The sequence below is a fragment of the Athene noctua genome, chromosome 1, assembly GCF_965140245.1.
Source record: "Athene noctua chromosome 1, bAthNoc1.hap1.1, whole genome shotgun sequence".
Taxonomy (NCBI): domain Eukaryota; kingdom Metazoa; phylum Chordata; class Aves; order Strigiformes; family Strigidae; genus Athene; species Athene noctua.
The window spans coordinates 56,681,945-56,707,949 of NC_134037.1; the positions used below are offsets into that span (position 1 = coordinate 56,681,945).

Consider the following 26,005-nt stretch of genomic DNA (forward strand, 5'->3'; position numbering starts at 1 on the left):
AATGGCGTTGGCATTGGATATAGGAAAATGTTCCAAGTTTTTAGTGGCTCTATACCATGTAGGGCGGTATTTTTTTTTTCCTGTTTCTTCTGAAACATATTTGCAAATTACTTTATGAGCAGATACACGAAAGTACAACGTTCTGCCACAAACACCTTTAATCGATGTGCTAATAAATTATGATAAATTCATGTTAAAGTTTTAAAAAAGCTAGGAAGAATGAATAAATAAGAAGTGCTGTTGAGCCATAGGGGATTTAATGAACAGCTTCTTAAACATTGTGCTTTTGATATGTTCAGAGTTTTTCCCTTTTAGAATATTTATAGCAAGGGTGTTATATTTACCACTTATCTTCTGACTTTTAATTGTACTGTTGTTGAAGTAGAAATAAATCCTCTAATCTGTATCCAGCAGTAAGCCCTTCCAGCAACTGCCTCTGTCATTCCTGTTGGTTTATATTTTTTAATTTTCAAATGTCACCTGGATTTTACACGAAGCCTTTTTTTTTTGTAGGAAGGGAAATGCCAGTCCCATAACCTATGACAGCTAAGGGAATATGTCCTTTTTATACTTTTTTCCTGTTTTCCTCATGACTCCTCCACACCCTCCTGACAATTTTACAATCATGGTTTCATTCATTAAAAAAACCACAAACATTCATTTGGTCTGTTGCTGTGCTTAAACTTCAGCACAGATTGAAATGCTTTATATATCATAGAATCATAGAATCGTTCAGGTTGGAAAAGACCCTTGGGATCACTGACTCCAACCATCAGCCCTACTCTACAATGTTCTCCCCTACACCATATCCCCCAACATCTCATCCAAACAGCCCTTAAACACATCCAGGGATGGTGACTCCACCACCTCCCTGGGCAGCCTATTCCACTCTCTGACCACTCTTTCTGTGAAAATTTTTTTCCTAATGTTCAGTCTAAACATCCCCTGTTGCAGTTTAAATCCATTCCCTCCTTGTTCTGTCACTAATCACCTGTGAGAAGAGACCAGCACCAACCTGTCTACAATGTCCTTTCAGGTAGCTGTAGAGTGATGAGGTCTCCCCTCAGCCTTCTCTTTCTCAAACTGAACAGTCCCAGCTCCTTCAATCGCTCCTCATAGGATTTGTTCTCCAGGCCCTTCACCAGCTTTGTTCTCTCGCGTATTGAGGTGCACAAAACTGGACACAATACTCCAGGTGTGGTCTCACCAGTGCAGAGTACAGGGGGACTATCACCTCCCTACTTCTGCTGGTCACACTATTTCTAACACAAGCCAGGATGCCGTTGGCTTTCTTGGCCACCCGGGCACACTGCTGGCTCCTGTTAAGCTACTTGTCATTAAAACCCCCCAGATCCTTCTCTTCCAGACAGCTCTCCAGCCACTCCTTCCCAAGCCTGTAGCCATGCAGGGGGTTGTTGTGGCCCAGGTGCAGGACCTGGCAGTTGGCCTTGTTGAAGCTCATCCCGTTAACATTGGCCCACTGATCCAATCTATCCAAGTCTCTCTGTAGAGCCTCCCTATCCTCATGCAGATCGACACGCCTGCTTAACTTGGTGTCATCTGCGAATTTACTGATAATACACTCTATGTCCTTGTCAAGATCATCAATAAAGATGTTGAACAGAAATGGTCCCAACACCGAGCCCTGAGGAACACCCTTGTGACTGGCTGCCAGCTGGATTTAGCTCCATTGGCCACCACTCTCTGGGACCGTCCATCCAGCCAGTGCTTGACCCAGTAGAACCTTCGCTCATCCAGGCCATGGGCAGCCAGTTTTCTTATGAGAATTCTATGGGGAACTGTGTCAAATGATTTTTGAAAATCCAGGTAAATAATATCCACAGCTTTTCCCTGGTCCAATAGTTGGGTCATTTTGTCACAGAAGGAGATCAGTTTTGTCAGGCAGGACCTGCCTTTCATAAACCCATGCTGACAATGCCTGATCCCCTGGTTGTCCATTATGTGACTTTTAATGGCACTCGAGATGACCTGCTTCATGACCTTCCCTGGCACTGAGGTCAGACTGACAGGTCTATAGTTTCCTGGATCCTCCTTTCTGCCTCTCTTGTAGATGGGTGCCACATTTGCCACCCTCCAGTCCAACGGGACCTCCCCAGTTAGCCATGATTCAGGTAAATCATGGACAGTGGCTTGGTGAGAACATCTGCCAAGTCCCTCAGCACCCTTGGGTGTAACCCATCCGGTCCCACAGACTTGTGTGCATCCAAGTGGTGCAGCAGGTCTCTGACCACCTCCTCTTCAACTGTGCTGACAGCAGTCTGCCTCCCCTCCCCATGTCCCAGGTCACGAGGCTGGGTGTCCATTGCTAAAGACTGAGGCAAAGTAGGCGTTGAGCACCTCAGCCTTTTCCTCATCCTTAGTTACCATGTTTCCCTCTGTATCCAGTAAAGGAGGGAGATTTTCCCTAATGCTCCTTTTGCTGTTAACAGATTTATAGAAACATTTTTTATTATCCTTAACAGCTGTAGTCAAGTTGAGCTCTAGCTGCATTTTGGCTCTCCTGATGTTCTCCCTGCATAACTTCACTACATCTTTAGAGTCTTCATGAGAGACCTGGCCCCTCTTCCAAAGGTCACAGATTCACCTTTTGTTCTTGAGATCCAGCCAAAGGTCCCTCTTTAGTCAGGCTGGTCTCCTTCCCCACCTGCTTATTTTTCAGCACGTGGGAAGAGCCTGCTCCTGTGCCTTTAAGGCTTCGCACTTGAAGTGTGTCCAGCCTTCCTGGACTCCCATATCCTTCAGGGCATCCTCCCAAGGGATTTTGTCTTTTGAACAGGTCAATGTTTTCCCTCTGGAAGTCTAAGGTGTCAGTTTTACTAACCCCTCTCTTTGTTTCTCCAAGGATCAAAAATTCAGTCATCTCATGATCACTGCACCCTAGACGGCCTCCAACCTTTACCTCCCACACAAGCTCTTCCCTGTTCACAAGAAGCAGGCCCAGGAGGGCACCTTCCCTGGTCGGCTCACTCACCAGCTGTGTGAGGAAGTTATCCTCCACACATTCCAGGAACCTCCTGGATTGGTCCCTTTCTGCTGTGTTGTGATCCCAGCAGATACCTGGGAGGTTAAAGTCCCCCACAAGAACAATGGCAAGTGACTGCGAGATTTCTCCCAACTGTTTACTGAAATCTTCATCCACCTCACTGCTTTGGCTGAGGGGTCTATAGACTCCCACAGCAAGAGCTGCTTTATTGGCCCTTAACCTAATCCAAACACTCTCAACCCCATTATCACTATACTTGATTTCTGAGCTGTCATAGCATTCTCTTACATACAGGCCCACTCCACCACCTCTCCTTCCCTGTCTGTCCCTCCTGAAGAGCTTGTAGCCATCAACTGCGGCACTCCAGTCGTGTGAGGCATCCCACCACGTTTCTGTTATAGCTACTATGTCATAGTTCTCATGATGCATCACAGCCTCAAGCTCCCCGTTTGTTGCTCATACTGCATGAATTGATATAGATGCATTTGAGATGAGCTGATGAATCCAACACCTTTTTGTGAGTGTGGGCCCCATTCCCTACCAGACACTTCTCAGGTGCTTCCACGGTTTCTAACCATCTTTCCCTTCTCTCAAATGAAGTGGCACAGGGAGAACCCTCATCAGTCCACCATCCTTCAAGCTTTGGCACTCTTCCCTTGAGCTCATTCCTAACAGGCTCAGTTATGGCCCTGTCCCCCCTCATATCTAGTTTAAAGCCCTGTCAATAAACCCTGCTAACTCCTGCCCCAGAATCCTTTTCCCCCTCTGGGACAGCTGCATCCCACCTGTCTCATTTGTTGCCAGCAGTCCATATATATAGTTGCACTGGAGTATACAAAGCTGGGTAGCATGTAGACCACTAGCCAAAAGTCTGTAAAACCTAAGTATTTTCTATTTTTCTTGAAAGTTAATTGCCAAAGAAAATTAATATAAACTTGTCTCAAGCAAAGCAGAACTATGAGCTTGGCTGAGACACCAAGTCCCTCCATAAAACAAATAATACAAATTCTTTCCACTGCACCTGCTAGCTTAGTGAAACCCTAAATTAAATATTTTGTACCTTATCTAAAGATGTTACAGAACCGTTTACATACATTCATATGTTCATGATCCTTGAGAATTCCAGAAGGAGTAGCTCAGACAGTAGTGCATAAAATGATCTAATGAAAGGCAGCTGGGATTCCCATTTGTATTTTTCTCACAGTACAAGAGCTAGTGAGCAACGAATGAAGCAGCAGATAAGACAGCAAATGTACACGTGCTGGAGGAGAACACTGTTTCCATAGTTAACCCATCACCTTAACTGCCAAGCGTCCTTTTAATGTTGATATTCACAAAATACCCTATACATTTCACATGAGTCGTAGAAGTACCCACAGAGATGCAAAACTTGTCTCTACTACATCAAGTGGGAAAACTACCATTTACTTGAAGGAGAGCTGAAACATGCACTTCCAGGCTGAAGCCTGCCTCCAGAACTTGGATTTAGCTCATTTAATGTGAGGTCCCTGGGAGAACATCCTAACGAGAGGTGCAGCCCCCTTAGCTCCCCTTAGTTCTCCTGTGTACCAGGGCAGACAGAGGCACTCCTCAAGCATGATGCATATCTGGAAGGGACTGAATTTCCCTGAGGAGACAACCATAGTTTTCTACAGATTAAACAGGAAGCCGTAGGTAAATGGGCTCATACTGGATTGGATGCCTGCAAACTACAGCACAGATTTTTGAGAAAAATGGGAGTATTAGCACAACGCTTCCCAGACTGCTTGTGCTGCTTCGGTCAGCTGGGACAGTCCTGGAAGCAGATGAACTGCTGATGTGAGCCCATTATCCCAGGAGAAGGAAGTTGGAAGAGGCAGGAAAAACCTTTTATTTCAGAACATGAAAAAGCGTTCCTAGAAGCAGTGGGCCTTTTTACTAAGAAAATAAACCAATGCATTTCATGCTTTAAAAAGGCTTTTATAAGAGGTGTTTCCAAAGCTGCATGGTTTTCCTGTCCTCAGGGTACCTACACACTGCAGGAAATTCCTGCGGAGCAGCCAGTGCTGCTGCGAAAAAATTGGTGCTTGGACAGCAGTGCTTTAAGAGCTTTTTAGACACCCTTAAGTAAAAGCTTACTCAAGTTTTTAAAATCTCATTTATAGTAGATTTCAGTAGTAAAGATTTAAATTATTTAGTGACTTGAGCCAAAATTGACCTCATCAAAAGCTGCTGCTGGAGTGCATCGAGCTGTTAAATATCTGTGTTTTAATGTGACGGTAGAATTACGGCTTACTCGCTCACCAGCCCGCAAGAGCTGACCTTGGCCTCTCTGACTCCATTTTTCAGTGCATTTGTTATGCTCCAGCATCTGTGAGGTTTTCAGTTCTCAAGATCCCTGCATGGACCTGCACCCACAAATGCTATAATGAAGATCAAGTGGCTGGATTTATTGGGCACTTCTGATACCCCAGTACAAATATATGGGGGTTTAACTTTGTAATGTGACCTGGCCTGTGACTGTACATCTAAGCATGTGAAATTTGTCTTTGAAAATGCAAGAGACCGCATGCTCGTGAATTGTGAAAGATGAGATTCAGGGTTAACCTGCACTGCTTATAAAAAGCTTGCTTGAGATGCACTCTGGGGAAAAAAAAAAAAAGAGTATTTGATGCTAACAGAAATTTAATATGGGAAGCAGCATCCTTTTTTTGCAGAGCTACCAGCACAGGTCTCCTGTACAGTCCTGCCACTGATACTGTTGGCTAGACAGGATCCTGAAGGTTGTCAGGAAAATGAGGAGCATGGGGTGATATCATCCTTTAAAGGACAAAGTGAAATTTGTGTGACAAATGCCACCTGTCACATTAAGAAACTGATGAATTACCACTACTGAATGAGTTTGTCCTCTTCAGTGACTTGCAGAATTATAGCAGAAATATTTCAGCTTGATTTCATAGCTTTACAGACCTTAGAAATGCTAACATACTCCCTTTCCTTGCTAAAATTGTAGCCCTGTATTTGAAAGGGATCTGGGTGACTTACTCATTACAAAGCCTTATCTCATAAATAAGTATTCGAGGAGTGCTGTGATTTCTGGTTTGGGTAGGTTTTACTGATCACCATGGGGTATTATTTTCTTCTTTTCTCTTGAAATGGGTTGCTTTGTGTTCACTAAGAAAGCAAAAATTGTTTTGGCGGTAATGTTGAACTGGTTTGAAGTGAGCAGAGCACATCTGATCGCCCTTGAGGATTGCCTGGGGGGAAGATGTGGGAGGGAGGGCAGGCTTGAGTTTCTCCTAACTACTCTACCGCCTACATGCCCAAATAAATCAGCTCCCTCCCAGTGCCCTCCATCATCTCTGAAGGGCTTCATTTGCCTGTAGTCATTAGTTTTCCCTCAGTGGCAAAAAGCAGCAGTGTTTTGATTGACCTTGACATGGGACCACTTTCCTATCCCCAATTTGCAGTGCTCTCAAAACATACAGCCTTACCCACCGCTGTTAGCCCACAGACAGTACCTCGGGGGAAATTTTCCTGGTCAACAACAAAGTGCAGCCTGAAAGGAAGCTGTCTTGATGCTTAAGTGCAGAAGATATTTTACTGCTCTGGCCAAGGCTTTCCAAAAGGGCCAAGTGATGCGTGCAGCTAATCAAAGTGACGTTGAAGGGGTCAGATTTTCAAGAAATCCAAACTTAATTTCACATTAAAACCGGGACTTTTCTTTTTATTAGGCAACCAGTCAGAGTCATCTCTTCTGGAATGAAACCTCGGGGGCATCTCTCTGGGAATCAAAGTGGCTCCACGGGAGGCCAGGGAAAGCTCAGCTTTCTGTTGTAGTGGTGATTTTATCTTGTCTTGCATCGTGCAGGGTTGTATGGAGTGGCCCAAGAAATGGCTTTTTTTCTGAAGCAAAGCAGTCCATGTCAGAAGGAGGAAGAAAAAAGGAGCTGTAGATGTGGTCCTGTTAATGGATCAAAAAGAGCCATTCCTGATGGGAGCTGTTGGTCATGGCTATAACAGAACTGGTTCCCACTCAGATTAAAACAAGTAGTTTTCATTCAGTCTCGCTATGATACACCTGTAGCCCAAGTAGGAATGGCCAGAGCTGGGATGGTTTAGTCACCATGAAGCATAACTCTTTCATGATGCTTAAAAATGGATTTTCTTCAAACTAGATGTGGACTTAGACTACTAGAAAGTCATTGGTTTCAGTGAAGTTGCTCTACTTTAAGCCACTGTAGGTGAGAAGACACCTGGGCGCTGTGCTAGAGCCGTGCACCATTGGTTGCTCCAGGCCCTGTTAGCTTTCTCAATCCTGGCTCTTTTGAACGGTCTTTTGTTGCTGTTTGAGGAGCAGAAGGGGAAGGCTCTTTCCCACAGTGGTACAAGGCCTGTGCAGATGAGAAAAGCAGAAGTGTGCAGCAAGAGTAACAGGCTGATGGGATGGAGAGGCCCTTTAGAGCATAAAAAATGCTCAAAACCATTAAAAAACTGATGCGAATTCAGCCGTGGGGAGAGATGCACAAGAGTGCTCTTACTGGGTTTGGTAATCAGCCAGCAAAGTAAGCAGCTATCTGGCCAGAGATATTTTGCTAGATAAACCATGATTCTGAAACTGTACCTTGGCATTCCCATGACCACCTCCTGAAAGGCTGAATTACCTTTTTCTTTTCTTACAGTGGTTCACTGTCAGATAAGCGGTTTATATTTACTTCAAATGGTAAGAATAATGGCTTTATTTTTAGCTATTCAATTTTTACCTTTTTATTTAAGCATTTTCTGTAAAAGTTTTGAAAAGTAATCAGGAGAATGTCAGGCTGTGTCTAGGAAGGATGTTTTAGGACAGCAATTTTTTTAAATTGGCAAGTGAATAATAAAATGGAAAGGATGTGAATTGAGCTAGAAAAAAACCACAATAGGAATAGGTCATACTCACATAGACAAGAAAAAGAAATAGTATTCTGTTGTTACATTTCTGGTGCCAGCATATGAAAAATGGCAATCAGATAATCCCATTTTTATGTACTTTAGGAGGCAGAAAATGAAAGCAGTTTTTCCACAGACATTTATAAATTCCATCTTCATTATACAAGAAGAGAACAAAAACATAGGAGGAATGAAAATATATTTACATTGCACTGATAGAGAACAAGTTTTTGTTTATGACTTTCCAAGATGCAAAAGCGTCTTTAATCTGTCAAACTGTTCATTTGCATAAAACATAGCAAAGAGGGGGAAAAGTTCGCACTCGTTCATTTGAATTATATTTCAGTCATCTGAGATAAAATCATTTACTATTCCACTGAAAACTGTAGAGCATGTATAGGCCTTTGAAACTGCCAGGGAATTATTTTTAACTTCATTGAAACCTTATTCCACTGGCCCATTTTCTCTGAAGAACCTTGATGTGCAGAAATTTTGTGGGTTCTTTGGTGGAGTTTGTAATACTTACCTGCAGCTATTATCTTCATGGTATCACCTCTTGGCAGCAGTATCAAGGAGCTTCTCTAATGAGTAACTTTCCTAGCCCTAATTGCAGGTGAGAATCATGCAATATTTACAGTAGAGTGTTCCTTTCAGTAGAGTGCCTTCATCTGAGAAATGTTTTGTACAGCCAAATTAGTTAATGCCAATCTTGAAACATAAATATTATGTTTCAGAAGGAAAATGTAAAAATATAAGAAGTCTTCACAGGAATGAGATAAAACTGCAGAAATTAAAAAACAAAATGGCAAAAATAGCAGATGTAGTCAGAAGGTGTCATGTATGTAGGAGTTAAATTGGTAAAGGAGAGGGACCGCAGCAGTCTGGTACTGGATCATCCACTACAAATTGACTGGCAAACACTACAGCTAATGGATAGCATCAGCCTAGCACTAGATTAGGCAACATCTGACTTTGCTGTTGTGGGTGGTCTTCATATGTTGCTAGCCTAATGTAAAAATACACTGTGAAAACGCAAAATAACTCCTTCTGCCTGTCTGTGTGGGGACTCCTAGGCTGCAATAAATCTCTCAGTCTGGAAGAGGGATTCCTCTCCAAGAGCCAGGTTACTGCATCTTCTTACTGGGAGGAGACCAACGAATTTGGGCAACTATTCCAGTGGTCTCCTGACAAGGCTTGGCTTCAAGTCCCAGGATTGTCTTGGGCCTCTAACCACAGCAGCACTCGTGAATGGCTGGAAATAGACCTGGGAGAGAAGAAGAGAATAACAGGTATGTCACTGTCTGGGGTTTCATCTGGAGAAGCAACTGAATGCAGCTGAAGAGCTAATAATGCACTAATGCAGTGTTTCTTTCATTAAATGTAATGAAATGTTCTGCATCAAGGAATATTCTTTTCAAATTTAAGAAATCATGGCTATTTTTAAGATTGGTCTTCCTCTAGGGATATAGGATGGGACTCAACTGTCATGCATGCCTGATCTGTAAACATGCTGTAGGCTCAGAACAAAATATTCACATAAGGACCAGTAGAGCCTGGATGAAGGCTAAATGATTGCTTAGGACCTATTAATGAAGCAGTTCTGGAATCAGTAAGAAACATTAAAGTCATAGCCTTTGAAATAATGGCCCAGATGAAAGAGATTCCCATTTCCAACTCCTGGTTCACTTGTAGAAATGTAAATTACAGTTGCTGCTAAACATGTAAAGACTGCTAACATGGAACATAACATCAAAAAGCGATTACCATTTTTGGAATCATTAATTTGAGCTCTGTTAAAAATTTCACCGCTCTAAATTCACAATTTAGAACTGATTTCTGTTCTTCACTCAACTTTTAAAGTCAGTAACCACCCCTGAATTCCAAAGACTTTGAAGGCAAAGTTCTATGAATGATTTTGACTTCTGTGTTTACATTTAAAAATATTCCTTAAAAAAAAAGACATTAACAAATTAAAATATATTTTTCATTTTTTTAAAAGGGATTAAGACTACTGGTTCTGGATCTACCATGCTGAATTTCAACTTTTATGTAAAGACATTTACAATGAACTACAAAAATAACAACTCAAAATGGAGAACTTACAAAGGGATTTTGAGCAATGAAGAAAAGGTAAGGGAAAGTGGAAGCGGTAGGAAAACAGCAATAATGCGTACACTGCCTTGACACTGAAGGGCAGGTTTTCACTGTCAAGAAAGATTAGGAGCTTCAGACCTGTATAGACTTGGGTTGTCTTCACCAGTGTAATTTATGGCCGTAGAGTAGAGAGTGAGCTTGTTGAAACAAGGAAGTTATCTAGGGCTTGCTGAAGTTGTGAGACACACACAGGAAGGCATGTGTATGTATGTACCCTTCTTTTAAAAGAACTGTAATTAAAGCTGTGCCACAAACTCATTGGGAAAGCCTTCAGCTCAGCACTTGCCCTTGCTAGGAACGCCGTACCAGTGCAGAAGCATTGGTTGGTATAGGAAGGTCAGCTTCAGATAAACTGGGATAGTCAACCCACCCCTCCAGCAAGCAAAACAACCAACTCGGGTAAAAGCCCAGTGCTGCTGATGGAGCTGTCCCTGCAGACTGAGCTTCTGCTCGGGCTGTGTTCAGGTCACCAGGGACTCCCCTGCTTCCCGCCCTCACCGGTGGGACTCTTCTGACACAAGTCTCTGGGCACAACCTACGTCTATTAGGAGTTGATATAACGAACGTAAAATAAATGTTCTTACACCAAAACACCTGTCCACACAACAGCTTTCACAGACTCTGGGTGACTTTAACAATGAACAGATAAAAGCACTGCAACTGGTTCCTGCAGATAAAGGATGTGCTGCACAGGTTTGTCTGACAACATTTCCCCCTGAAAACTGCATGTTCTCTTTAAAAAAAAAAAAAACAAAAAAACAAAGCAAAAGCCCCACTCCCTGCCCCCACAGCGTTCAAAGTCAGACCTTCACTCATCATTTCAGAGGGAACTCAGCTTGACTCAGGTCCTCGGGTCTACCTGGTCCTCAGTCCTGATACCAGTTTTTAAAAACCTGGTAAAGGTGTAGAGAGATTTCCTCCTGCCTCTGATTTTCTTCGCTTGTATGGCAAGGTGTTTCACAGCACAACATTAACTGGTTTAATATTTTTTTAAATGTTAAACTGAGGGGGTGTTGGCCCAGAAAGTGACAAATCAACCTAGTAGTTGCTAAACTGTGAAGGCTAGCTATTTAAAATCTGCAGGTTTCAGTTTTTCAAAATGACTTGTTATATACAAATTATCTAATGAAATTATTATATATGATCTTAATTTCAGCTCAGGTGCATGACAAAACCCATCTCATCAGAACCCCATGTGGCCTGGCATTTTATCTAAGATATGTTGAGCTCACTTCCCTATCTCATCAGGTTTTTCAGTTTTCCTAGAGCATGCTGAAGCATCTCCAAGAACCGATTTTTGCAAGGACTACTGTTCTGCACATGGGCTGAGCTGATTCTGGGAAATGCTGTATAAGTGCAGGGAAAAGGAGACACAATTGCATAGTTAATAGTCACTCTTCAAGCCTGATACAGAAAACTGACCATTTTACTAAAATGTCTAGAAATATTTCACTTCAATTTTTTCTTTTTACATTTTTATACCCTGTTGCCCAAGTAAGGGTGCTGCAGCACTATTAAATCAAAAAGGATAGCATTATACCAGCATACGTTAACTAGAAATTACACAGAATTGAAACAGAGTGATAATCTTTCTTCTCCAAGCTAACAGAAAAATGTGATCATCTGTCAGAACTAAAGATTATTTCTTTCCAGAACTCTCAATTCCAAAAATCTTGTGGCCGGATTCCAGATTATCACTATATTAGTTTTAGGATAATGAAAATCTTTGAAGTTGTATGTCAGGAGCACTTTGAAGAAAGAGTCTTTTTAAACAGAGCAAACAACGTGCTTACGTTTTATTGCAGGTATTCCAAGGCAACTCCAACTCTGGTGACATAGTACGCAATAACTTCATCCCTCCGATAGTGGCCCGTTATGTGCGAATTATCCCTCAAACTTGGAACCAAAGAATAGCATTGAAGCTTGAGCTGATGGGTTGTCGAATAATGCAAGGTATGGGGTAAGCAGTGCTCCCCAGGCACAGTGCCTCCAAAGCCCCCTGTGCCACCACAGTGCCACTGATGCCCCCTTCTCTTTTGCAGGTAATAGTTCATTTACGCATTCAATGTGGCAGAAGCCAAGTCAGAGCACAGAAACTTCCCTTGGAAAAGAAGACAGGACTGTTACGGAGCCCATCCCGTCGGAAGAAACTAACTTGGGTAACACTACCTAGCACTGCATTTTCTCTAGGGTGCATCATTTCTTCAGCCTAGCCTGAGTGAACTTTACAGTTCCTCACAAATCAAAACTTTCATTTTTCCTTCAGACCTTATTGAAGGTTAACAACAGAGAGAAGAGGGAGGACCCTAGGTTCTTTTTGTCTTAAGGCACAGAAAGAGATTGAAAGCCTTAATTTTCCTTGATGTCTGAAACATCATACTTTGGTTTCCCTGTTATATTGGTTTATTTGCCTTGCTTGGTAGCTGGCTCAAGGACTATACCGAGCACTCATCAGCATTTTTTGGATGAGCTCATCCTCACTCTCTTCCTATATTTTATAATTTTTGTAATATGTGAGGCAGTGGTCTCACAAAAATGTTACCTTCTCTTTCTGTAACCGTGACTCTTCCCAGAGCAGGTCCCCAGCTATAAGCAGCATACAGTAGTGCACGACTGCATAATTAAACACTCTTCCATAATGCTTGTGTTCATGGGAGCTCAGACAACCTTAATTCACATACTTCTCCCTGAATTTGCAGTCTTCATCTTTTAATGTTGTATCTTAGATCTTAAAAAGCAAACAAACAAAATTTGTTGCTTATACTGATTGTTTGGTGGACCCATAGCCCGGCAGGAATAACCAGACCCACTACACCAAACACTGCTATCCATTAGGTAGCTGATAGTTGTAGGAATGTCTCTGTAAAAAAACCCTGGTTGTTAGAAGCAATCACTGTAAAAAAAAAAAAGCTCTTCTGAAACTGCATTGCTCTTGCCAAGAGCAAGCTCAGTTCATCTGTGCAACAGTATGGGTAAATTGTATCTATGCTCACTGAAAATGAAATCTACTGAGATTTCATCTGCTAAATTGTAAATACCCTGTGGACACGTGTACTACCTCATTCCCACACCTGGTAAGTGTCTGTAGGAATAGCAAATGGTGCACTCCTGACACAAGACCCACCCCACTGCTAATTTTCAAATCCCTGCTCTAAAGCATATTGTGTTAGATTTTAACAGGGGCTAAACAGGTTTTTCCCTAGCTCCACTCCTGGAAATCTCTGAACTATTTTGACTGAAATGTTTCAGCCAGTTCAGCATGAGCCAGCTACTCAGCATGTAAAATTACAGCCTCATTTGGCACTTTTATAAGCAACTGAAAACAGAGTGTAAGTGGCTTTTTAAAAGTTACCTAGTGTGTAATAAGAAATAACTGCTCTTTGTAAGGATGCATATAGATGTTAAGTCAAGTGTCAGCCTTGAGAAAGTTCATCTTTCATCTCAGTGCTGTTCCACATAGGTACATGGCAACCAAATATGGCTGTGGAATGGTCTTGGAGTTTTATAGTTTTACATTTTCATGCTGTCTTGCATGGAGCATTCCTGCAAGATTATCTGCCTTTTGCTGTATTCTGTGTAGTAAAATTATCAGCTTCAGAGTAATTTGCCTTTTAAACTTTTATCCTTTTTGGGTTTTTTTTGTCATACAGGCTTAAAGCTTACAGCTATAATTGTCCCTGTCCTCATCGTGCTGTGTCTGTTCCTGTTCTCTGGAATTTGTATCTGCGCAGCCCTACGCAAGTAAGATACTGGCTTTTGTTATAGGAGGCGTGTGTGGCAACCTAGCTATCATGTCCAACTACATGCCCTCTTTCCAGAGCCTCTTTACCAGGGAGCTGGAAATTGATCCTGTTCAGAAGTCTTCCTTTTAAGCAGAACTCATGTCGTGTCTCTCTATATTGTATTTCTTACTATACATCTTCCCTAGTCAGACAAAAACAAAGATAAAGCAGGTCAGAACTGCACACCCTGATTTACAGTCCAACGTAGTTGGCTGTTCCCTTCAGCCTACATATACCCACAAATACTAAGGCATAAAGCAATTGAAGACAGAATAGTTTCCACACGAAAGCCAAGTAAAAATTCAATGAAGGGAGGATTTGAGCTATCTATCTGGATCATTTTTTTTATTTCCCTCCTGTTGTGTTTCTGCTTCTGAATCCATTAAATCAGATCATTTAACCTAGAGGGCTGAAAGCAGAGCCCAGCTGTAAGGAGTTGCACACATACACTGGTAAGCGGCTAAAAACTAAGCCACTTCATTTCACAAGTCAGAAGACTGGAAGAAGCACTGCTAACTGTGATTCCTGCTAGATATTCATTCACATGAACCTGCACTTGCATGTAGAGCTGGAAAATGCTTCTGTCAGCAGATAGGGATTTGGAAGTATAAGCAATGCTCTGGTGATGTTGCTTCATCACTAACGGTACCCAACTCTGCCCTGGTTCCCCAGGAAACCTATAAACTAGCCAAAGAATTCAGAAGAACAGATTGAAAACATAACCTGGAGTGACACATACAGACATGGACACATCAAATCGATCAGTGCCAGACACAAGAAATTTGAACACTGGCATTCACAACTTGCATATAGATGGGGAAAATGGGATATCAAAATACTGGTCTGCATGCTTTACATTCTAGTAAAGAACAGCCTCCAAGAACTTAAAGTGAAGCATCGTCCTCAGCTGCTAAATACAAAGGCTCTCTCTGCCAGAGCTAACACATAAAGTTGAAATGCTGTGAATGCAGATGTTTATAAATACTTTCCTCTCCTCGCAGGCGAGAAGCCAAAGGACTTTCTTATGGATTATCCAGTGCTCAGAAATCAGGTTAGTGGAGAATCATGTACTTTGTCCTGTCCTGGCCCTTGGGCCAATGGGAAGGGGCTTATGCAACTAAGTATGAAATGTTTATGAAATAGCATCTATGTTTCCTCGTTCAAATTCACATCTTCATACAAGGGAAATGGCAAACTATAGTCCCACTTGTGTCATCCTAGCACAGTGCCCTGAGAAACAATATAATTTAGTTTCTATGACAGAAAGGCAATTAGCAAAAGATCTATTATACAGAGTGCATAAATTAGCATGTAAGACTGCTCCCAGGAGCCCTCCCTTTCCTTCCCTCCTCCAAAATACCTATTTTGCAGAAAATTGCTGCTTTCCTTTTCTTTTCCCTAGCAGAAGGGATTGCCTTTCTCTAAGAGAGCAAGGTATAATAATTTTTTATGGGTTTAATATTTCCATCTCACTGCCCTCCCTGGTTGGGACTGTATTTATAAAGCCTAATAATACTGAATTGTGCTTCATGTGTAAAACCTGAGTAGGGGACTGGCTTGGGGACTTTGCTTCAGGACATGCCTGCAAAACCTCAAAGTATATTCTTTGTCTTGCTCAATAATGCCTTCTAGAGTGGGCTCTCCTGTCAGCTTGGAAGTTAGGGTTTAGCTGTCTTCCTGGCCAGCCAACTCTATAGAATATTATCCTTCTGAATCTCAGCTTTCCATAAAAAAAAAGAAACCACTAAGCAATTCACATTTATCTTGACAAGTGCCTTGCAATAGCTCAGCTCCAGAATTTCATCCCTCAGCAGTTGCTGATGTCAGTGAAAGGAATGCTGTTACCCACTGCAGCTCGCCCTCATTAGAAAATTAATTTGTACTTAACATCATATTTGCTAATATGATTTTTCGAGGTCACATCATAATCCTTTCTCACTTGGTAATGAGGACAAATCCCCAGAAACTAGAGATAGTGTCTTATCCAGTCAGTTCATTTGTTGTGCGTATGCTTCACAAATCAAGCTCCTAAGCCCTTGTGAACCAGGCTTGGGACTTGGAAAGCTGGGAGCTGAACCCAACCCTTCAAGGACCTCCTGTTGCAGGCTCCAGGCAAGTGCCTGACACTGTGAATTTTTTCTTTTCTGTCTCACAAGGAAGTTGCGAGAACAAATTAATTGATGAGTGCAGGTGCTCAGATAGCAAAGAAATGGAAGCCATGCTAGTCTACTGAAAAAAAGAAATTTTAAGCATACATTTTGCCACATACACAATGGCAAAACACGTAGCTGATTTAAAGCTGGCATTTTACTGATGTAGTCTGTTAAGGCATCAGTGCAGGCACCTACAGAGTTTGAGTCCTTCTTGCCAAGAAAATCCTCTATAAAGTTTTGTTTTCACTTGGAAATCCCAGTTGATGATTCACTTTTTCCTTTTCACCCTCCAAATTTAGGGGACTTTTTTTTTTTTTTTTACAAACAGCCCATTTTAGTCTTGCTCTTTAACTACTTTAATATATTGACAGCAATGAGTACACCAAAAATTAAACTTCCTGACAAGTCTTCTGATTGTAAGCATTTAACTTGCTGATAAGTCTTCTATTTTTATTTCTTTATCATAGGTTGTTGGAAGCAAATCAAGCAGCCCTTCACCAGACATCAGTCAACTGAATTTACCATCAGCTATAATAATGAGAAGGAGACGCCACAAAAACTAGATCTGGTCACCAGTGACATGGCAGGTAACAATTGCTCCCCCTGTGATGCGTTCATTTTGCTCTGCACGCAGAGCAGGTAACAGAGAGGGACAGGCCAGCTCTCATGCAAGTGGAGGCCCAGGAAACAGATTTATCTGCATTCATCCCAGATGCATAGTGAAGGAGCTAAATATATTAGGAGGAAAAAGATCACTATTTTGGAAATTTGTTCTTGCAGTTGTTGGGAAAGATTTCTTGATTCTGAAATAGTTACAGCTTAAGATAACTGTGGAAGGCACTCAGGCATGGATACAGTGAAAGAATGTGCCTAGGATAGGATAGTTTGCCTTTGCTGACTAATTTTTGTGTTTTGATTTAAACACAAATGTCTCTGGAAATGTACAAAATATAATGCCCTTTGCTGCTGAGCAAACAGAGTAATTACTTAGTTGGTTTGTGTTGCAATTTCATGCCCAACTGGAAGTTGCGCTGAGATCCCTGTGCGGCTTTCCTGGTGCCTGAACTATTTTGGAGACAAGGTCCCCTGAAGTTGGAGCAGGTAGAGGAAAGAGAAGATAAAAATAAACTGCCACCTTACAGGTCACTGTTTGGATAGAGCAAATCTCTGCATCAGTACTATTTGCATCCCAAAGGGATGACTTTTTAATTCATTCTTCCTGCCTAGTTTAGTCTCTCTGGAAAGACTAGTAAGACCAGCCATTTCATGGGATCGGTGATCAGCAATCTTCCAGAAAGATTAATTTGCTGTTTCCAGCCTCCAGACCTTAGAAATTCTTTAGAATTTCTCCAATGCATTTGGCAGAGAAATGCATTTAAAAAACAAATGGATGGTTACTGTAATTCCATATGGTGCTACCCTGGATATCTTTCAAAGGTGGTTTAAACCCTTTACAGAAACTTTCAATATATATATGCAGAGACATATAAAGCAGTCTTATTTCATGAAGAAAAGGGAGTGAATAAAGGTTGCTGACAAATCATGGTTATCTGGCTCCCCTGGCCATGGCTGGGGAGACTCTGCTCTCTCCATCCTCCCCTCGTGCCATGTTTGTGGGAAGTCTTAACTCTCAGCCTGGCCAGGCAGCTCCCCAGCCCTAACATTTCACCTACAGTCTCCTTAAAAATAAGAAACGTGACATAAAATGTGAACACAGCCCAGAAATGTGCCATTTAGTAATTTAATCGCGGAGAGCATGCAACTTGCATATAGGTTAACATGCTACATGAAATTCCCTCCCTTTGAATCGCCGGCTGCCTGCCGGTTCCCAAAGGCAGCCAGGAGTAAGTCGAGATGCTTCATCCTGAGCAAGGGAGATTGCTGAGGATGGCAGCAGCAATGCTGGGGAGAGCTGCACCGCTTACTTAGTGAAATATCATAACACCTTCACCCTACATGCTGAAGTTTGGGACATAGCCAGGAACTGCCAAAAAGATTCACAGGACATATGGGATCGAATTCGACGCTCATGTCAGATGAACCACGATGCCAGAACAGAAACTGAGCTAACTTCTTCACGCCTGCGTCAAAACATGATACTTTAGCAGTGTCATTTACTAGAGCTGTTCAGGCCACCGTATGTATCTGTAAGAGATTGTCACTAGCACCAAAGCGAGAAAGTTAGAACGTTGAATTTTCTCATAATAGTTTTGCTGGATTTCTTGAAAACCCTTTTAGTCCAGACCCCTTTTTACACGGCAGCCTGGCATCTGTCTCAGCTAGAGGTGCAAACACACGCTTCTTAAGGCCATATTTCCTCCATCTTGCTTCTTGCTCCTGCTTGAGCCCTTTGCCCATCCCCAGCTCTAGCCCTGCCATTCCCCTTGACCGGGGTGACTGCTCAGTTCCTCCAGCAGCGCTGGTCCCGCTTCTCCTCCCCCGGCTCGTCCCCCCTCACGCGCCCGCAGCAGTGCTGAGCTGGCTTAGCGCATTTCACACTTCCCTTGACTCTCTTGGCTGCCGTTCCGCCTAACTTCATCCTTCTTGTCAGTAAGCTACTGCAAGATGCCTTTTAAATAAAGGCAGCACTTGGTCAGGCTTGTTAAGAATCCTCTGGGCATTTTAATTATTCCAAAAGTGAAACACTTGTTTTGGAGAACTTCTTGCTTGTGGATCTTGATGCAATGTCCTTTGTCCAGTTTGTTGCTAATATTTTGTTGACTTCTCTCTTTTTTTAGGGTTTTGAGCATACTCCAGAAACAATGTTAGTTTATTTGGGTAGGTAGGTGGGGAAAGGGAGGGAAGGAGTAGGAAAAGGGGTGGCAGATTGGAGTTGCTCCATGGAAGAGCTTCTGCGATGTTCTGCAACACTTGCTCACTGAAGGTTACAGGACCAGTGCTGGGGAAAAGTTTATTTGTATCCCTGATAACTACATGTTTGATACAATAACCAAGTAATTTTTCCGACATAAAATACCTACATATACATAAGTATTATATACATAAAATAACCAATCTATGCTTTATTGAGCAGTTCATGCTTCCTTTTAGATTATCAGCAGCCTCTCATGATTGGGACTGGGACGGTAACACGGAAGGGATCTACTTTTCGACCCATGGACACCAAAGATGAGGGAAGAAGGGGGAGTTCAGAGTTTGAAAATCACTATCACTGTCCACACAGAGCCAACCGGCATGAATATGCTCTGCCCCTGACCAGCCAAGAGCCTGAATACGCCACCCCCATCATAGAGCGGCACATAGCAAGAGAAAATAATTTCCCCTCTGAAAACGGCTACAACGTACCCGTCGTCTCATCTCAGAAACACTCCCTTTCTGCTGGCAGCTTCTCCAGTTCATGCAAGACCGATACCAGGAATGGAGACTATCAGACACCCCAGAGTGTCATAAACTACGACAAACCCAAAGTTAACGGTGTTATGACCTCCGTGAGCTACAGCACGGACTACCAGAAACCTCAGCCCAATGCCCTTGGGAGCGAGGGTTACTCAACGCCCAGAGACTGCCTAAAACCAATAAGCCAGACAGCAATGACAGCTCTTTTGTGATCTGCCGAGCAGGAGAGACACGGTGTGCAGGAACGTTGCTGCACAGCTTTCTGAAGTGAAAACAGAGTTTGGAGGGACTCTGCTGCGGGAGGCAGAAGGCAAACAAGCCCTGTGTACATAATATTGCAGTCTTGCTGGGTTCTGACATCTGAAGAAAGCATATGCTGTTTATCACTGTTTATAGCAAGAGAGATGTTATCAGTGAAGACTGTACATCTTATTTTCTGTAACTGATCTCAGTGCTCCATTTGCAATGTGTGCAATTTGTACATAGCTTTTATTTAAGGGGAATTTCTTAAGTTTCCTTTTCACCTGGGGGATTGAAAAGATTGCAGAAAAGACTATTTAAGAAAAACAGGCCTCCTCCCTCTTTATTTTACCTGCTGTTGTACTGGCAGCTGTAAATGGTGTATCCTACGGTTGTGGTTGTTCATCTCCTTTCCTGTGATAACTGAAGATAGGGCAGCACTGTAGATGATAAAAGAAGAAGTAAAACTACTTGAAGCATAATGTGCACAAGAGAAGGCAGCTGAGCATTTAAATACTCTGCTCAAACCCACTTTCCTGGCTGCTTTTTTAGCAGCAATTCTTATATGCTTGAATTTGATCTAGCGTATGAGCTGAGCCTGTCTAACTTGCTATTCACGTTAGAAACAGGTAGAAAGGCTGAAACATTTTGGGTTCAAGCCATGGTGATCACTCTGCAATAGAAAAAAACCCAAACAACAAACTCAACACCTGTCTATCTGGTTGGGGTTTTTTTTCAGGAAGTGTGTGTAGAACCAAAATGTGGCTTTAGAGCTGAGAATTAAATCCCATTCAGGCCCTAACTGATGCTTTTGCTGCTAAACTATAAGGAAATTTGTTCCTTGACACAAAGCAGCAACCTTCCTGAATTCTTCATTGCTCCACTAGGTATTTTTCTGTCTTACAAATTTAGGGTAGCATTTCTATTTGAAATATTTTAACTAAGTAAAACACAGTGTGTGTGTATGGCATACTGTTGCAGTTAAATTTGCAAGACAGCAGATCGGCACAGTTGTTTTCAAATAGTTTTTCTTTTGCAGCTAGAGTTACCCTTAATTCTGTTTTTGGACAAACTTGAAGAAGCGTGGGGATGGGTGCAATGTATCGCACAGTAGCTGGCTCCTCTTCCAGCAGAGGCGTTGTTGAAGTGAAACAGCTTCTGGTAGCAACTGGGACCGTCCACTGCCCTTCTACCTGCAGTGCTTGGAGCGTCACTTTGAATTTGAAAGCTTGTCCTAAAACGTCAAGAAGCAATATACTTCTGGGAAGGAAGAATGGTGTTATATTTAAAGCACAAGGTTGGGAAACAAGACCAGTAAAACCTGAGCTCCGGGAAAGTCGCTGTCTGAAGGCCCTCCGTTTCCCTGGGTGTAAATCAGGGATAATTTGCAAAGGATGCAACAAAGATTTGTGGTCTGTTCGTAAAGTGCTGTCAGAGTACAGACTGGTTGCAGTGATACTACTCACAAATATTGCTAACCCCAGCCACATCTGTCCTTAAGGCAAGCTCTTAATGGGTTCTTTGCATACACTTGTTTTGTGGCCTCAAGTGGTGCCATTCCCTCACGCTGCCGCACCGTGCATGCGATTCCTGTGCAAAGAAGCAAGAGTCAAGGTAACCTCATAGCCTTCCTGTGTTTGCTGTCAATACTGTTTCTGTGAAATGTCTAAAACACCTCAGGTCCTGAAGTGAAACAGCAGCAGCCTGTTTGTTAGACCGAGCTGGGCGGTGTTGTTTACCTTCTGTTGTTTACATGTCTGTGTAAATAAAGAACACTGGTATTTGTAAATCAGTCACACAGGCCTGCTACTTAACTCGGTGACTTGATCATCACTGCACGCCCACTCTCGCCACATATCCCACAGGGTGAGAAGGAAGCGTTCCTTACGCCCTGCAAAAGTGCCAGTTGCGCTGCTGCAATTCACAGTCCCAGTGACAGGCTAAAAAAAGTCTCTCAGTGCCCCATTTAGCTCAGCTTTTCTGTCCATAAGCTCTAGAGAAGAAGCACCCACGAACAAACGTCTGCACCCAACCCTGCTGCTGGATGTATGTAATTGAGGAAAGGATGAGGATGGCCCGCCCCCCCCCCCCCCCCCCCCCCCCCCCCGAGCCTGAAACCAATACTCCACCCACACAGCTAATTAGCCTGACTTGTCACTTTACAAATAAGCAGGGTTCAGTAATCAGGGCTACTCCCCATCTAAGGAGCCACCTAGATAATGCAGCACTGCAACGGGACAGGGCAGCACTGCTTCATAATAAACTTTTGGCATGCCTCCACCACATGCTTTGTGCATCTGCAAACATACTACAAGTGTCAAAGGGTTCTTGGTAGCATGTGCCCATTTCTGCTGCTGCTCAAACATGTCTTAACACAGCTGGTTTAGCCTAATGAAAAGTTGGGTCTCAGTTTGCACCTTGCCTTCATCCTCACCCTCCTCAAAAAAAACCCAACCTGCAAAACTGCCGAAAGACTGCTTAAAATAAATCCCCAAACATCTTCATCCTTCCCATGTCACATTGCCTTGGTGCTGATGGGGACAGAGGCAGTGCAGCAGCTCTGTAGTCAATCACAGCTCCCGGTCACTGCCGTGGTGCTTCCTGGTACGTATCTGAGGGACTGCTGAGGACACTTAACATAAAAAGCCTTGGCCTTCTCCACCACAGCCCGGGAAATAGGAAGTTTTTAGTGATCCTATTCAGCAGATATGCAAGGGAACTTCCTACCTGTGTAGTCTATCCTGATGGTGGTGGAGATACTAAATCCTGATGTAGGAAGAAAAGAGGACTGCCTGAGTCTTCCCAGTGGTAGTGGCTCATCCTCATGCTTCTCTGAATGGCTTCTCAAATACTGGTATGTCAAACTCCATCTGCCTACATCAGCCTGTTCTCACCATCAAAACCAGTTGCAGGTATAACTCAGGCAGCCTTACCAAACATCACACATTTAAAAATTTTCCTTCCACAGTGAATGTTTAAGTATGCACCATTTTGAGACATTTACACACTTGGAAGGGCTGTGTTAACTCTGGGTCTCTCCAGTGTCTCTAGAGATTGTGCGAGAGCAGAGTCTGACCCTCTGGTCAATGGGAGACTTTCAGTAGCGTTTCTGTACCAAACTTATTTTCTGAGAAGGCACTCCCAGTAGGCTGGAATGATAAAACCAAGCCAGAGTTCACAATAAGGTTAAATATTAACTGATCAGAGCACTAAGGGCCTGCCTGTCCCAGCTGCAGCTGGCAGCAAGCTTCTGACTTTGCCAGGAGCAGGATCATGTGCTATGTCTCTGACCAAGGAAATTGAAGAGGTGGCTCTTGAGGTAAGAAAGTGTAAAAGATGATGTAAGCTACCTACAGCTGAAAACCAAAAATGACAGCTTAGCATGTGTTTCCAGCTGGTGCCTTATATTTAAAAAACAGACAAAAAAAACCCACAAAAAACAACTAGAACAAAAGTTCCCAAAACACCACAGTAAAAATACAAACGTTCTTTGCTCTCACCTCCTTAGACTGGGAAATAGATTGCAAATTCTTATTTCTTCTGTCAAGTACCTTTCCGACACTCGATATAAAAGCTTTTTTTTTCCCCTATCAAATGTAATTCTAAATAGTATTTCCCTATTTCAGTTTCTAGTTTTAACATCAGATATTAAACCCTTCCTTAATACCTACCAGAATCTTTACATCCAACAGGCAATAAATTAAAATTGGTCCTTGCAGACTGGAACTAAGATTTCCCCAGCTCAGGGGATATACTACTCACTTACAGCATCACCTGCTCTCTTTTACTGTCTTTGGATCAAGCAGTTGACCTCACCTCACTCTCCAGACACCATCCACAGGATGTGTTCAACCGACTCAGTAGCCCACTGGCTACGGCAGTCCCTTCATAAGTGGGGGAAGGCAGGAAAAGCACCGAGGCCAAACTGTATCCCCTGCATCTGGTTAAGTGTTGTAAGCACTGAACTAACATGGCAGCGGTCACAGCACTGCCCCAGCACCTGTTTTAAAATGAGGAATCCCTGCTTCATTCTTTAAAAAGGAAAAAACCCATAAAATTGGATTCCAGCCATTAGAAGCAGGTTGTGGCTTGTCTGCATTACTGGCGTGGCTAAACCCCAGGAAGACTGAGTTTTTAATGCAGACTTTCTTCAGATTTTTCCCACCGACTGTCCTTTGGCAGTTCTCTACTCCATGAGCAGATTTTAGTAGAGGCACAAGATATTCCCTGCACAGGATGGGAATGTCAGGCTGTAGGCCCCGTTACAGGAGCAGACACCTAGCGGTGATTAACTGTTTGGTGGATCACTATCATTGAAGCACATATGATTTGTTTTTCCATGGTGCTGGAGACTGCTAACCCATGGCAGACACACGGCAAGGATTGCTGCACCCTTCCCCAGCACTGCTCCATCACTGCCAAACTCCCTGGACACATTACCAGAAGCTGAGCTGCTCCAGGACGCATCTCCAATTACACTGAAGGAAAATGGTCTTGTGGCCATGCAGAAAATTGCAGAAGGCAAGAGAGGCCTTTCAGGGCTCAGGTAATCTAACCTGCATCTGCAACACAGAGCAAACCAGGTGACCAGTATTGGTAACTTGGTAGAGCCCGTGCCTCTGACCTACATCCACTGCTGAATGGGAGAACTGTTAAGTCAGCTCCATTGCGACATCCCCAGTTAGCCCCAGTTTTGTATCCCTGTGATACAGGTGGCAATCATCTGACATGAGGACTCACTTGCTCTTTTTGAGGGATCTAAAAACCACAGCAAGGAAGCACTATTGCCATAACAAATTACACTGTTTACACTAAGTTACACTAACAACCTCTGACCTTAAAACAGTAGTGTTGCATTTCAGCAACACCTTCAAAAATGTGCATATAAATTCACCACTGAGGTAGTTAATAAAAACTAAATGAAGCGCAATTATTTGTCAGTGTTCTGGCTCTTGCCAAAGGGAAGTCAAGCCGGTAATTTTCTCCAGGGTGTTCTAACTCAGTTCAGGAGGGCAAGTATCAAAAAGCAGAAAAATGAACAGTTTTGTCACATCTAAGAAAGGAGTCAGTGGTGTCACAGCAGTCCTGCAGGGTCAAGCACCCACTGAAAAGTAACCTTGTAGAAACCCGTTAGTGTTCTTTTGTTCACCCTCTCTTCAAAATCAGGTTTGGTTTGCTCAGCGAGCGGGTGTCTTACAGGCTCCCCTAGGCTGTCATCAGTTCAGACCCAAGAAATGACAAGGTTATGTTGTTGCATTCCTTTTTTCCTTATTAATTTTCCATAATAAAAATTCTATACTGCCTTTTTCTTTCCAGTGTCAGCTATGATGTAAGCTTGTACTGACCTCCAACCTCCACTGTGATAGTACAGCATGGAGTAAATGAAAGCAGAATTTATCGTTGCTTTCGAAACTCAGTGTTGTTGATACCTATATTGAAAATTACCCTGTCACAGCTGTGTGGGGTTAACAAGACTAACAACATTAGGAAGAAACAGCAGCAATGCCTATGAATTATTGAAGACAGAATAAGTTTCGAGGAACAGGCTTAAAGAGAAGGTGCCATTTCTGCACAATCACTTTCAAACTTAAAATAGAAACCTCTCCTGAGGGCTTCTTTTTTTCCCAAAGTCCCCCAGTACAGTTCTACCATCCATCTCTGACACACGAGAATGGGTCAGATAAAGTATTTCTAAACTAGATAAAGTATTCCTAAACCAGATAAAGACGAGGGAAGACATCCTTAGTTGGGGAAAACTCATGTTATCCATGATAAGGAGGACGCCTAGCATCTGATTTTCTGTGCTATCTCATTGTATAGTCTGGACATGAGAATTTGGAGGCTTCTTCATCCAAACTTCACTGTATTTGTTTAGGCTTGGCCTCACATAATGCGTCTGTAAATCCTGAAAAACATTTGTCATCTACAGTATGCAGAGGTTATTCAGTAACCTCTTGTCCTGGGCTGAGTTAATTCATTATTTATTCAGACACTTGCCATACAGATACTAAGCTGCCATGTGACATCCAAGAGATTATCTTCCCATTTATTTTTATACAGTCACAGGTATTAAAAAGAGAAATCCAGGAAGGGAACAACTTGATTAAGTTAAAGCACAACATCATTTTTTGGCATAGCAAAAACTGTAAGACAATATATATGACATAGTACTGTTACTAAGGCTTTTGTGTCCTGATTAACCACCCTGAACTGACCTCAGGAATCTAATTTTGACTAGACACAAAATTTTTAACAGACCTTACTAGAAAAGCTCCCTTAATGATCTGCATTATCTGCTGACCTGAAGACAAACAGTATCCCTGAATACGCAACATTTCCTCCTATAAGTCTGAGCTACTAAAAGGAGTGAGAAAACTTAGAACATAACAAATTATTCAAAACATTCT

General features: G+C 42.6%; 1 protein-coding gene across 1 annotated transcript in view; it reads left to right on the forward strand.

Annotated features, from left to right (window-relative positions):
* Window positions 1-21,381, forward strand: part of DCBLD1 (discoidin, CUB and LCCL domain containing 1) — a 51,747-nt gene extending 30,366 nt beyond the window's left edge. The window contains exons 7-15 of the mRNA XM_074896194.1: window positions 7,666-7,706; window positions 8,986-9,201; window positions 9,912-10,042; window positions 11,872-12,019; window positions 12,109-12,225; window positions 13,717-13,807; window positions 14,850-14,899; window positions 16,469-16,588; window positions 19,053-21,381. Coding sequence (XP_074752295.1) covers window positions 7,666-7,706; window positions 8,986-9,201; window positions 9,912-10,042; window positions 11,872-12,019; window positions 12,109-12,225; window positions 13,717-13,807; window positions 14,850-14,899; window positions 16,469-16,588; window positions 19,053-19,570 — 1,432 coding nt within the window. The 3' untranslated portion in view covers window positions 19,571-21,381. The remainder of the gene's footprint in view (window positions 1-7,665; window positions 7,707-8,985; window positions 9,202-9,911; window positions 10,043-11,871; window positions 12,020-12,108; window positions 12,226-13,716; window positions 13,808-14,849; window positions 14,900-16,468; window positions 16,589-19,052) is intronic.
* The last annotated feature ends 4,624 nt before the right edge of the window (window positions 21,382-26,005 follow it).